General features: G+C 33.6%; 1 protein-coding gene across 2 annotated transcripts in view; it reads right to left on the bottom strand.

The window, feature by feature from the left end:
* Positions 1-3,495: 3,495 nt before the first annotated feature.
* The window catches only part of LOC106884026 (zinc finger protein 271), a 13,413-nt gene continuing 1,696 nt past the window's right edge, over positions 3,496-15,212 (bottom strand). For both annotated transcript variants that reach the window (XM_014935205.2, XM_014935204.2), the window contains exon 2: positions 3,496-9,938. In XM_014935205.2, the coding sequence (XP_014790691.1) occupies positions 6,432-9,788 (3,357 nt within the window). In that variant the 5' untranslated portion in view covers positions 9,789-9,938 and the 3' untranslated portion in view covers positions 3,496-6,431. The remainder of the gene's footprint in view (positions 9,939-15,212) is intronic.

The raw sequence follows: 15,212 nt of genomic DNA, 5'->3' as shown, positions 1-15,212 counted from the left end.
ATGCTATGGGTCATACATCTTCAAGGTACCTGTGCTAAATGTATGCAAACTGGCAATTCTGATTCCATAATTCTGCCCATGTTGTATTTTTTTTTTTTCTTGAGCTTTAAGACTCATAAGGCTGGTTACCGTTTCCATATTGAGCCCAGTGCTCAACAGGTATTTTATTTTATCTACCTTGAAGGGATGAATGGTAAAATTGACCTTGGTGGGATTTGAATTCAGAATTTAGGTAGCTGGAAGAAATGCCACTAAGCATTTTGTTTGATTCTATCTGCTCTCCACCTATATACTGCATTACTATAGAACTGTACAGTTTCCAGCTTTTGTGAATGACTGGGTGTTTAAGGTTGATCCAATACTTGGAATACTTCTGACATCCAATACACTTTAAACAAATTGCAGCAATTGAATGGTATTGGTAAATAAACAGATAATACTTAATTTTTGTTGGTTGCTAATTAATATGCTTGCCATTCTATTTCTCTTTTAAATTCATACAATAATTTAATTAGGTTTAATTATTATTATCATACAAAAATTGAAATTAATTATTTTTTCTTAAATAAAATCTGTTTAACAAATCATGTTTATATTTACTAATTATAGACTCTGTAATGCTAACCATTTATTTCAAATTAGATTGAGATTATTAAATGAGTCAGAAACATTCTTTTGTGTACAGTTTCTATTTTAACATTATGTTGTTCTATAAGGCTATAACACAAATAACAAGTTTAAATTAAAATAGTCACATTTTCAACATTAAAACAAACTTTCATTATATTTAGGTTAGTTTATCAGGACAATATCCAACTTGTGCATTTTAGTTGTTTTAATAACAATGATATATTTATAAGTGAATTTGTGTAGTGGAGCATTTATGCTTTGCATTAAGTTTGGTTTGGAATGAAATAAGAGTCTAGATAATTCTACAGGTAAAGGTTCATAAATTCAACATACATGAAACAATTGGTAAAGAATGTTTGCAGGTTTCATGTATATCCTGAATGTTGGCAGTTAATAGCTGTTCATTAATAAAGTTCATTCCACCTCAGATAGCCAGTTCAAACATATCATATATTTATAGATCTTTGAGGAATGGTGCTTTTAGTTTGGATTTTCTTACAGATGAAATCCATGATGAGGGATGGAATGCTAACATAATTCACTATATTTAAGCTATAGTTTTCCAGTGTCAACTATCAAACTGATTCAAATACATCAAGTAGTGAATACTTATCAAACTTATAATAAACAGTGGAACCCTTTTATTAATTTTGATTACGCCCACCTCATGTTAACTGATTTGTGCACATTGTTCTTTTTAATATGCATAAAGTAATTATATGCATAACTGTCCATAAAAGTAATAATAATTTGGCTAATTGGTGGAATACACATAGAGCAAACTAACGACCCTTACCATTGCCACCATATGCTAGCTGAGCAACATCTATTTTTGATTAGCAGACTAAATCTGTAAATAAATTTCTAAACTAAGAGAAGTCAAAAAACTAAGTAGGTTGTGATTACTATCATGTTATTAAATAAAAGTTTAGATGCACTTTGGCTTTTATTTCAACCAAAACCTAAATATTCTATCAAATTATAGTAAAGGAAAATAGTATTGACATAAAAGAGTGTCTCGGTCAAAGGCAACAACATGAGTAGCAAGCATTGGAGTTTACAGCCATAAATTAAAGAACTGAAAGGGTTGTCAAGAAGCATTAATTTTCTCTGAATTTGGTCAAAGCCTGAGACCTTTTCCATTTCATTCTGTGTGCATGGGTTTCTTGTTTTTTTTACACAGGTGCTACAAAGGTACTAAAATTAGCAAAAATTCCTATCTTATTTATTAATTCCCTCCTCCCTCAAATTAATGAGATTTTTGTAATTAACATGTAAAACTATATCTATGGAGAAAATTTCCAAAAAGTTAAGTGCAGTATATCAAATAGCAAAGATCAAAAAGCCTATACACTTTTCACTGCTTTTCTCTGTTGGTCAGATCTCTTTTATGTGGTAGTATCTGATTGTGGTGTTCACTTGACCATTGTAAAGAATGTCAGATACCAGGTGGTCAGCTTGTACAGATGCAACAAAAGTACTTTTATACAGGTTTTCTTTGTACTAAAACATGGATTGGAGGATGTTTCAAATCACAATGATTAGAAGACAAAATGTATACAACAGGCTTAGGGACTACTTTGAAGTTGAAAACAAGAATGATGGTCATATTGTAGGATCAAGTATTGCTCCTTTGCAATATTCTGGCTATGATTGGAATACAGCTTGTGCATTTTATGAATCTTTGGATATGATAAAGCTATGTGTGTTTTCATACATTGAGATAAAGATCAAGAGTTTAGTTGAGTGTAAAGATTGTTGACTACAAACATGAAGAGAACACAAGCAAAATCACAAGCATAATGAATTCAGTGGTTCTAGCATTCTTCATCCATTTGTTAAATTTCAAACACCCCAGAAGATTAGATGCCAAACATTTTTTGCCATTTTTTATAACTTGCTTTCTGCCCTGTCAAAATGCTTGGAAGCTTATCAAAAGGTGAATGGGGAATTTAGATTCTTTTCTTAGTTATAGTGGTTTACACCCAAAGGGGTTTTATGTAAAGAGTTCACCAACTTTTGTCACACCATATTTAGAAGATTTGGAAGGAAGTCCTGGCAAAGAATTTATACAGCTTAATAAACTGTTTAATACAATTCTTTACAGGTTTGGATTTATAAATGTAGAAAATTGCCGTATGCGTCTATTTGTCACACATGGTTAACAAATGCAGTGGAAAGTGTCCATTTTCAAAAGTCCTAGGGATTTAAAATAAATTAAGTACCACCATGGGCATATACAGATTGAACAATCTCACCAAAGAGCTTTGAACATGTCTTTATGAGTGAAATAAACATTTCCAGTATCACCAACAGATTTGCTCAAGTAAATCTAGAAAATGTGACATTTAGATTTGTAGTTTTACTAAGCAATTAATTTGTTTTTGATTTTTTAAAAATTTAGGTTCCCTTTGTAATATATGCAACAGATTCCACTCTAGCTTAACTCAGCCCTACTTTGAGCATCATTATCTTTTGGACTGCAGTACAAAAATAGTTCTAAGGTTAGATTGTATGAGTTATGTTATGACATTTTGTAGTCATCAGTGTCTTTGTTGTGGACTGTTCTTTATCAACTGCAATAATTCTGAGAGTTTTCCTTTGCAGTTGACTGAAGAAACTAAGTGAAGCATTCAGCCATATGTATCTGCTTATTTGCCGCTTTCTAGAGCCTGCTAACCCTTAAAAAAAATACTTGATTAGATGGTGAGATATAGTTTGGTATACACCAGCTATAACCCCAAATTTTCAAGCTAATATTTTCATAGTTATTGTTAGTATTGAGTTATTTAAAACATGGAGCTTTAAAAATCTAACTATAAATAATTATGTAAAAAGAAAAAAAGCACACAAAAAAAATCAATATTAGTCAATGAATAATATTTTAATTAATTTGGAAAATATGGGAGGCAACTCCAGATATGTTTTGTTTTCAAAGACCTCATCAGTGAAGCATAGATTTTGCCTTTCTTGCCAAAGTAGTGAGAGAAGAATCACAGATAGTGTTTCTGAGTTTCTTATTCTCATATGGTCATTGATAATGCATTTTATTCTCATATGGTCATTGATAATGCATTTTATTCTCATATGGTCATAGATAATGCATTATTCAAAAGCAATTTCTAAAATTCATTTTATGGTTAGAAGATGCCTTTTCTGGTTCACTCAAATGTTACCTCCAGTTTTCTGCTCAAGCTTATTGCATATATAACATATATTACAAACAAACATACCGTATATCTTAAGATAAAGCATTCTGATATTGTATATGCTTATATTTCAAACTGTATAAGGATTTCTGATAAAGGGCATTGTTTTAAATAGTTTTCTTCTCTAAAAACTAAAATATAATTTCATACAAAGTAACAAATTAATTTAATGAATAATACTTATGATAGAATATTGTAATGAAAGAAATACATCATCATTATGATAGAATATCTTGTATCAGAAACATGATGTAATACAGCATCAAAATGTCATACAGTAATTGGAGAGAACTCTACTAAATTTTCCTGAGACAAAATCAGTAGAGTTCTCCCCTGAATTTCACATCCCAAATTAGTTTGAGTTGAGACCATTCTGCCACTTCAACAGAAATTGCAACATTAAACTTCTACTGGGGCCACCAAAACCATTGTAGTATATCATAATACAATATCTTAATAGTAAAGCATGATAAAGTAGCTTGTAGTGTAGGAGTCTGTATCACAGATAGGTTGTATCATAGATTTTGGCAGTAGCTTCCTAATAAAATATGTAAGGTTGTTGTTTAGCCCAAGGTTAGCATTAATCAAGTAGACTTATGATCAAAAACATTTAAGTTATTATCTTTCCATATATTTAGAGGTATCTGGAACAACAATATCTTGTAAGTCTTATTCTTAGTTATGACAGAAAGATGTGTTTTAACCCTTTAACATTTAAACTGGCCAAATCTGGCCCAGATATTCTATCCATTTTATGTTTGAATTGGCCAGATCTAGCTTCTCACACCTACCTTACAATGTCATTCTAAAAATATATACAATCACATCATTGAATTATAAAAGACACAAGATAATACGTAATTAATTCAAAGCCATGTGAATAAATACGTATTTTACATTTGACTAAGTAATTTGAATGCTAAAGGGTTAAAAGCAATTTGGCTGCTATTTCTAGATATTTAAGTGACTATATGGAGGCTTCCTAGTTGGTACAAATATACAAGGTTGTGTACTATAGTGTATTCTAATATAGTATCATGTACTATGAATCATTTTGATATAAGGATCAGAGTACTATGATTATTTTGATAAAGAAAATGAAACACAACATATTTCAATATAAAAACAATATTAAATATGTTTTATTGTGAAGTAAGAAATGTTGAATAGTGTTGTCATACAGTGCCCTATGTATTATAATGTCTTGAGATGTAACTGAAAGAGGTAGTGTCTTTATGATATAAAGAGCTATCGTTCAGCGCTATTTCTCCACAAGTTAAGATTATGTATTACTGGTAAGTACGATAATATAATATAAGAAATGCTGGATATACTTCACATTTTCTGCACTACTTACAAATACCCTGTTATTTGAAAATAGCAGTTATTTTATAAAATCAGATTTACATGTACCTCATTATAATGTTTAACACACCATTTCAATACTCAATCCATGCTACTGGAATCAATATATTTTAAAGTGAATTAATTCCTATAGCAGTTAAAAGATTCTGAAAGCCATATTTCCAAACAAGAATTTAGAATAATTTTTAGTTAAACAAATTGTAGATAAAACCATGTTCTCTGGTGGGTTTCTTCATTATTAAGATATCAATTTGGGTTATATTATAATTTTAGTTTTATCTGAAACAAATGATACATAAAGACTAAATAGTTTATCCCAAATGAACAATACATTATGAAAGATGATATCTAAGTTAAATATGATAGCTGAGATGTATAACAAAGTTAAACTAGGTATCACAGTTGAGCCATATAACATAACACAGCTGAAAGGTTTCCACGTTTTAACTAAATATGTAAGTCTGTAAATTTGTATATGAAAAAAGTATGCACATGTTCATATGTGCAGTGAAATGTATACATACAAATGGTTGGCACTAGAAATAACATTCCCCCATAGGGATCACCAAAATAGATCACATTAAGTTAATAGATTACAAATTCAAAGTACTATGCAAGTACTGTAGCCATGTCACTGGAAGAAGTTATAAAATTTAAAAAAAAAATTATCTGTTGTATGTAAGGGATCTAAGGATAAAAATTGAAGAATATACATCTGTGAATATAGGAAAAATTTCTACAACAATATCTGATAATTTGTAATATTTTCTCTGATAACAGTCAACATGTGATGTAGTAATTTTTGGAGTTAGACTGGACATATGGTCACTCAGTAATGAGAGTTGATGAAATTTAAAGCTGTTCTTTTTTTATATCTGGACAAAATCCCATTCAACAAAAATTAGAAAATGTCACCTAATATTCACGTCTGACTTTCAATTTATTTTGGGAGTCAAAATTGATGAAAACAAAAGGGAACTAGTTTCCCCAGCTTATTGGTAGCAATATTGTATTTCATTATGCAACTATAATATACTACAAAGTTTATTAAACCTTTTTATAAGTCAATACTGTTCTCTACTGTGTTAGCAGTGTTATTATTTCACTTATTAAAGTTGTGTCTACAGATTTTCATAATAAAATCAGTGCTGGCAATAATTTCTATAGAAAATCTGGAGAGATAACCTTAACCAGTGGTCCTCAGTTTATATGCCCATCCGTGGCACTTTACAAACACATATATTTACTGACAGGAGGATATTCGTCACTTGTGGATGCTGTTACTGGAGCAATATTACTTTTATTGTCTTGTGATCGATTAACTAATGATCCTGGGTTTACTGCTTCTGTTGAAGTTTCATTACTTTTCTGCAATGTCTGAACATTACCACCACAGTTTTCATTACAGCTGCTGCTGATGTTGTTGCTGTTGTTATTAGAATTATTACTGGAACAAATGTGAGAGGAAATATGTTCAGAATTAGAATGAATAATTTGGATAGGTTGTGATGGTAAAGATGGTACTTTTATATTATGAGTGCGTTTATGTCTTTGCAAAGCATCTCTACGGGAAAATTGCTTAGGGCAAATCTCGCAGTGATATGGTTTTTCCCCAGTATGAATTCTTGCATGAATGCGCAAATAGTCTCTCTGGGAAAACTGTTTCAGACAAATCTCACAGTGGTAAGGTTTCTCTCCAGTATGTGACCTCCTGTGTACAGCTAGTGTATTTTTACGTGCAAATCTCTGCCCACAAAATTCACATTCAAATGGACGTTCACCTGTGTGAATACGTTGATGTACAACCAAGTAGTCCTTTTGCATGAACTGCTTGAAGCAAATGTTACATTGATAAGGGCATATCAAAGACTGATTCTGTTGATGAACTTGCAAAGTATTTTGTTGTGGGAAATGTTTTGGACTTTGGTTATGAGAGAAAGGCTTAAAACCAACATGTGTTTGCCTATGTATCTGCATTGCAGCTTTCTGTGAAAATTGGGCAGAACAAATTTCACATTTGAATGGCTTATTTCCAGTGTGTGAACGTCTATGTATTACTAAAGTGTCTTTCCGAGAAAACTGTTTTGGACAAAGATCACAGTGGAATGGTTTTTCTCCAGTATGTATACGTTTATGTATGACTAGATAGTCCTTTTGTGCAAACTGCTTGAGACACACCTCACACTGGTATGGTTTCTCACCTGAATGACGTGCTCTATGAATTTTGAGAGTATCTCTACGAGCAAAGCTTTTTGAACAAATGTCACAAACAAATCTCTTGATTTTTACTTTAGTTTGAGGATGATGACACCTTTGATGAGAAAGAAGCTTATCTCGTTTTATGAAGCTCATCCCACAGAGAGAACAGTTATATGGCTTTTCAAAGGTATGCTGAGTACGTCGGTGTATTTGAAGTGTCTCACGGCGAGAAAATTTCTGAATGCAGAAGTCACACTGAAAAGGTTTCTCACCTGTATGTGTTCTGTAATGTATTTGAAGCTTATCCTTTTGAGAAAATTGCTGAAGACACACATCACAATGGAATTTTTTTTCACCTGTATGTATCTTGCGGTGGATTTGTAATGTACTCTTTCTTGCAAATGGTTTTGAACAAAACTCGCATACAAATGGTCTCTCACCAGTATGGACACGTCTGTGTATCTGCAAATAGTCCCGTTGTGCAAATTTCTTCCAGCAAATATCACAGCTATGTTTCTGTTTTCTAGAACTGTGTGGATTATTACTATGTGTTTGTTTATGACTTTCAAGTTTCTGCCGCTTAGCAAACTGCATTCCACACACATCACATCTGAAAGAGGTTTCACCAGTATGTGTCCTTCGATGAATCTGAAGTGTATCTCGCCGAGCAAATTTCTGAATACAAAAATCACACTGATAGGGCTTTTCCCCAGTATGACTACGCTTGTGAATTTTCAGGTAATCTTTTTGAGCAAATGACTGAAGGCATATATCACATTGATATTTTGGTTTATGCTGTTGTGATGATTCCATTTGACAGCGTGATTGATAGGGCACTTTGTTGTCCTGTTGTTGGTAGTATATTGTTTGTTGTTGTTGAAATTTAGGCTTTTGTTGACCTTTAACATCGTCATGCTGTTTAAAATGGGTTTTCTGATGAATTTTCAATGTATCTTTTCTAGAGAACTGTTTTTGACATATTTCACAATGGTATGGTCTTTCTCCAGTATGTAACCTTTTGTGTATCTGTAGATAGTCTTTCTGAGCAAATTTTTTTAAGCATATATCACAGTGAAATTGTTTCTCCCCGGTGTGAGTACGCTTATGGATTCGCAAGGTATCCCTACGGCCAAAGCTTTTAGAACAAATATCACACTGAAATGGTTTCTCTCCAGTATGAATTCTTCGATGAATCTGCATTAAATATTCCTGAACAAACTCCTTTCCACAGTAACCACAGAATAGTTGCCTAGGTTTTGTATTCATGTTAATATTATTTGCTTCATGTTGATGCTTTTGATCAATAGTGGCGTCCGAATAGAATGACTTTGATGATGAAGACATTGCCAATGATATGTTGGCTTCTGAAGTAGTCTGTTGAGGTTTTTGGTGACAGTGAGGGCTGGTTTGTTTTGTAGATGAATTATTTGTCATAATATCTTCTGATATAGATGATGATTGTGCTGGTGGTTGTGGTGGGGGCACATAACATGGTTGACTAGATGGACTGCCATACATATCATTAAGTAAAACTGTTTCATTGACCGGAGTTAGTCGAGGTGTTTGAAGACCTGAATCCAATGGAAAGTGTTTGCCCGGGACGTTATTATGCATAGATTTTTCAGCAATATTATTTGATGGAGATGAACAAGAGCTTGGTTGTTCATGAGAACTGTTTCTACTGTTGCTTTTGTGGTTTCCATCAGTGTTAGCTGCATTACTACTATTTGAATTGTGCTGCATGTGTTTACCAATTCCATGACTAGATCTTGACATTCCTCTATTTTCTTCATTATGGAAGTGCTGACTGCTAGTACTGTTATGGATTTGTTTATCTGGCAAATTACTTTGAGAGTTCTGAGAAAAATGTTTCTCAGAAATACTATGTGACATTCTGTGTGATGGATGGGCCACAAGGTTCTGAACATACTGTTTGCTACCACCATCACTTTGAACATGCTGCCCTTGTTGCATGCTTGGCCTCTGTGAAAAATGTTTGCCAGAAACAGATGTATCATTGCTGTGGATCTGTTTTTCAGCAATATGGGATATTCTCTGTGGAGGTAAGGTGTGTCGTGGTAGAAAATCCTTGGGAAAAAGATCTGAGTGAAACACTGAATCAGTTATGTATGCCATTCTAGGTGTTTCCAAGCAATGCTTCTGAGGGAATTCCTTACCAAACATATCACAGTGGATAGGGTTTTCTGTTATATAGGTTAGTCTTGGTGTATCTAATCGTTGAGAGAGATCTCTCCCATAAATGTCACAGTAAATTGGTGTTTGATTGCGCTGGTTTATTCTGTGAGTTGCAATGCTATGTCTAGGTGAATATTGTTTACTATGAAGACTTCCATGACTGGTTCTGTCACTAACGGATCCATCCATATCCACAGGATGTTTCTAGTGTCTATGTAAGAAATATATCAGTCATTTTATTAATCATCTCAAATTGATCCAAGATTAAACTGAACCTATAACTCTTTTTTATGACAGTTCAGAATAGAAATTCTTTCTCCAAAGGCATTATTTGAAAACCTGAAAAGAAGAAAATAGTTAAATAAGTTGAGGATTGATGAGTGGTGATACATCTAAAATTAAGTAAAAGAATATAAATATAGCTGCCAACCTTATTGTTTTAATAGGTGAATATAAAATGATATTCATAAATAAAAAGAAGCAATGATGTGACCGGTAGAAAAGGCAGAGCATCAGTCTAAATGAATTGTTACATTCAATTTCATCTCTCTTTGTTATGTCTCAAGTTCAAATTTCATTAGAGTTACTCTTTTACATTTCTAGTCTTTCATTGAACCATATTTATTTTAATTTAGTACTTATTTTATTGATCTCTTTTGAATGGGTAAGTTAACTTTTGATTTATAGAGATGCAGCTTGATACACTATATTACATTGGCAAATACACACACACACACACACACACACACACACACACACACACACACACACACACACACACATTGAGTAGACTTCTGCACAGTTTACATTTACCAAATTCTGCTTGTAAGACATTGTTAAGTCCAAAGCTACGGTAACAACTACTTGCCCAAAGTGCCATGCATTGAAATTGAATCTGAAACCATGTGATAATTTCAGATTAATCACATGGCTGTGCCTTGTGCCTCATGCCTTAGTTATTTTGCTTTTTACTCCTAGTATTTAAAAATATACATTTATAAATTTGTTTTGCAAGATTCTTGATGTGAAATTGTGTGTTGAAACAGATAAGACAGAATGGACTAAACAAAACAGGGGGATACATGTGGATGGAAGAGTTGCTGAAGGAGGTCACAAATGTATGTCAAAAGATTTCCAGATAATGGACATAAGATAAAATAAGAACAATAATAAATGAGTGAAGAATGAATATATAGTGCGTGTGTTAACTTGGCAAGAAGAAAAAAAAAATGACCATCCTGAAATATAACAATAAAAAATAAAAATTAACAGTTAAATAGTAATTGATTCATTTGACAATGTCACTCCCACACAAATATGTGGCCTAAACTCATATCAGAATATTTGAAATACAAAAGAATCTTGATATCAGACACAGTTTCATAGAATTTTTCCTACGCTATGTCCTGATATCATTGATTTCAAATTTTGGCACAAGCCAGTAATTTTGGGGTAGGGGGCAAGTCAATTACATCAACCCCAGTTCTCAGCTGGTACTTATTTTATTGATCCTAAATTCTTTTTGAATGAAGGCTGATCTCAAAATGCTGAACCTTACAAAGGAGATAACATAGCACTGAAATATGTGGTGCATTGATGTACTTAAGAAGACAACAGAATTGAGATCCTAAAACCAAAGTGCCAGGTAAAAAGCATTGGTGTAGGGGCTGGTGCCATGTTAAAAGCACTGGTGATGGTGCCACATAAAAATCATCCAGTACACTCTGTAAAGTGGTTGGCATAAGGAAGAGCATCCAGCTGTAGAAACCATGCCAAAACAGACTATGGAATCTGGTGCAGCCCCTGGCCTTGCCAGTTCCTGTCAAGTTGTCCAACTCATAACGGCATAGAAAATAACATTAATATTGTTGATGAGGATGCTGATGGAAGCAATGAGAAGCAGCCACTAAAATTACAGGAAGAATTGGTTATAAAGATAACATTTAGCCATTTTTCAAATTTATAACCATCTGTTCTTTTACATTTGCTTATTCTATTAGTAATTTTCCATATTTCTACAATCTATAGACACAAGCATGACTGTGTTCATTTTTAAGCTCTCTGGTTGAGGGTTACATCACAGTACCTTGGCCATATATCATCTACCATAGCCTTGGGTTAGCCAATATCTTGTGAATGGAATTAAGTAGATGGAGACTATAGGGAATCCTATTGTATATATGTGTGTATATCTTGTGCCAAGATTAACAAAAATACAAACACTGGTGAGGAAAACAAACCAAAAAACCCAAGACAATTCTAACAAATCTTTTGTTGATATTTGTTCTGTACCGAGTTACACAGGCACTCCCTTGTCTCTCTCACCATCAATAAAGCAGTGAACCAGTTTTTAACCTATTGAATACCTGTAACCGATGATACTATTATTGTTCATAAATTATATAATATAAATAGAGTGGCTGTGAGATAAAAAGTTTGCTTCCCAACCACATGGTTCCAGGTTCAATCCAACTATGTGGCACCCCTGGAAGAGCAAAGCCTTGTGAGTGGATTTGGTAGATGGAAACTGAAAAAGCCCATCATGTGTTTGTATGTATGTACCTGTATGTACATGTGTGTGTGTGTGTGTGTGTGTGTGTGTGTGTGTGTGTGTGTGGATGTGTGTGTGTGTGTCTGTGTGTCTGGGTATCTGTTTTGTCCCCAACTTGACTGCTTGACTACCAGTGTTGGTATGTTTACTTCCCTGTACCTTAGTGATTCAGCAAAAGAGACCAAAAGAATAAGTACCAGGCTTAAAAAAATATACTGGGCTTGATTCATTTAACTAAAATTCTTCAAGGTGGTGCCTCAGCATAGCCACGGTCTAATGACTGAAACAAGTAAAAGATAAAAGATATACCATCAATCAAGCTACTGTCTGTTAATTTATTGTAATTCAAAATGTTCCACAATTTGACTGGCACAGTATCCCAGAAGTAGGGCAGAATTTAAATATTACATCTTTTTTTTTTTTAATCTTTTCTACTTGTTTCAGTCATTAGACTGCAACCATGCTGGGGCACCACCCTGTATTTCAAAGGGCCAGCCTTGTCACACACTGTGCCACGCTGAATCTCCCTGAGAACTACGTTAAGGGTACATGTGTCTGTGGAGTGCTCAGCCACTTGCACATTAATTTCACGAGCAAGCTGTTCCATTGATTGTATCAGCTGGGACTCTCGTCATCGCAAACGACAGAGTGCTCCTATATATTCATACATATTTATATAACTATATGTGCCTTTGTGTCTGTGTTGGTCTCCTACCACTGCTTGACAACCAGCCAGTGTTTGTGTTTTCACATCTCTGTAGCTAAGTAGTTCAGTAAAAGACACCAATAGGATAAATACTGATCTTAAAAAAAGTTCTGGGGTTGATTCATTCGACTAAAATTTCCTCAAGATGGTGCACCAGCAAGGCTGCAGTTCAATGATTGAAACAAGTGAAAGATATGATACAGATGGTATTTTGACAATGTCAAATAATCAACAAGATAAAATCTTCAGTCAAACTTTGATCATTAATTCATACAAAAATTTGACAACCAGCCAAGTAGCCTATTTTCTCTTACTCAAGTATCAATTCTTTCTCACTCTTTCTCTACCCCTCCACCCACTCCCTTTCTTTCCCCTGACAAGTGCATCAAAAGCCATTAACTGCTATGGTACTTTCACTAAATATGAATTCCTGGATATAGCAAGAGGGTGTTTAACCAGAAACTTTCACTGCCTGTATTGGTGGAAACTCTAGAGCTGGTTAATGAGTTAAAATGTACATAAAGTTTTAACTGTCTTTGTAGGAATTGTAAATGATGATAACATACAGTATGAAGGAGTACAAGTTTTTTTATTCAATTAATCCCTTTCAACAGTTTGCCACTAGTAATTGACTAGTAAACTGAATATTTGTCATTTTGGATTTTCCATAAGTTTATTTATAATGTGAAACGAATTAAAGTGGATAGATTGAGGTGGTAGCTTCTTATGTGGCAAGAAAGATTATGAACAAAACTGTTTTTTAGTCCTAGTCAAATCTTTCAGCTTAATGAAGTGATACTAAATAAATAACTGAATGATTGTTACTATATTTTGTTAATTTTTAACTTTCAGATTCTGAACATGGATTGCATGATTTGAGCACACATCACAAATGCATATCCACATTTCAGTTGTGTGTGAGTACATGCACATATGTGTGCATGTGCATATGCATGTGTGCACATATATTTGAATACATGTATATATATATATATATATATATATATATATATATATATATATATATATATATATATATATATATATGCACACATATGTATACATACATACATATATACATACATACATACATATATATATATACACACATACATATATGTATGTATACATATATGTTGCAAACGAATACACCTGCTTGTTCCTACACCTGTCTTCATCTTCTGTTTTTCTGTAAATTTGAACTATATATACATATATGTGTATAAACACATACTTACAAATATATACACTTATATACATGTAGTGATTCCAACCTCTGTCACTACCATCTTTTCAAAGTATGTTTCACCACTGGTGGTTAAGTCTTCTACTGCACCACATATCACCACTCAATATGATCCCTTATCACCTCCTTTAGGTCAGCATTTACCACTTGTCTTCCTCGGTAACTTGGAGTACATGACACTTCTTTATGCAGCAATTATCTTCCATGAGTAGTCACATGCCTATACTAAAGAAGTCCTCTCCCTTGTTCACCACATCTGATTCCCCTTATACTCAGTTTTTCTGTCTGCTAAGTGGTACTCAAATGTTCATGCACACTGACATTATACATACATCTAAGGGTGTTTGCTTCATTTCTTTCTAGACTTTGCAGATCTTCTGCATTCAACACCCATGCCTCACTACCCTACAACATCAGTTTGAACACAAACATCATACAATCTGCCCTTCAGTTTGGGGGTGAAGACATTTGTTGCCAGCTGCAGTAACAGCTCCTTGAACTTTTTCTAACCGGCACTTACACTAGTTACTATACTTTACTTTCAGAACAACTACCTCCACTGCTAAATATGTCACCTAGGCAACAGAAGCTATACACACACACATATATATTATATATATTATATATATATATATATACACACAAATATATTGTTTTAAAAATTCTAGAAAAATGTCAGTTATTGAAATATCCTAAAAATGATACAATAAAATGGTAATCTTGTTGAATTGTTCAGGCATATCTAGTTCAACTACCCAGGTCATCTGAGTGGCTGGCAGTATAAATGGCATGCAGTAGACCTCATATCCTGGAATCCCTGAGCCGTGGCAGTTGTAGGCCGTGGTGAGGTGTGAGGGTGGGGTCAAGAGAGGATGCATCAAGAAGGTCAACAGACATCGCTTAGTAGCCAGTCTATGTTAATGCTGAAGGAACTTTTGAACCACCTTGTATGCATGTATGTACATACTTGTGTGCGTGTGTGAGTGAGTGTGTGTGTGTGTGTGTGTGTGTGTGTGTGTGTGTGTGTATAGGAAGGAAGAGAGAAAATTAGATATACATATATATATACTGTCGTTTAGAATGTGTTGCGTTCAAAATGTCTAAATCCTG

Source organism: Octopus bimaculoides, chromosome 14, assembly GCF_001194135.2.
Source record: "Octopus bimaculoides isolate UCB-OBI-ISO-001 chromosome 14, ASM119413v2, whole genome shotgun sequence".
Taxonomy (NCBI): Eukaryota; Metazoa; Mollusca; class Cephalopoda; order Octopoda; family Octopodidae; genus Octopus; species Octopus bimaculoides.
The sequence above is the reverse complement of the archived record's forward strand: the minus strand, read 5'-3'. Positions and strand labels throughout refer to the sequence as shown.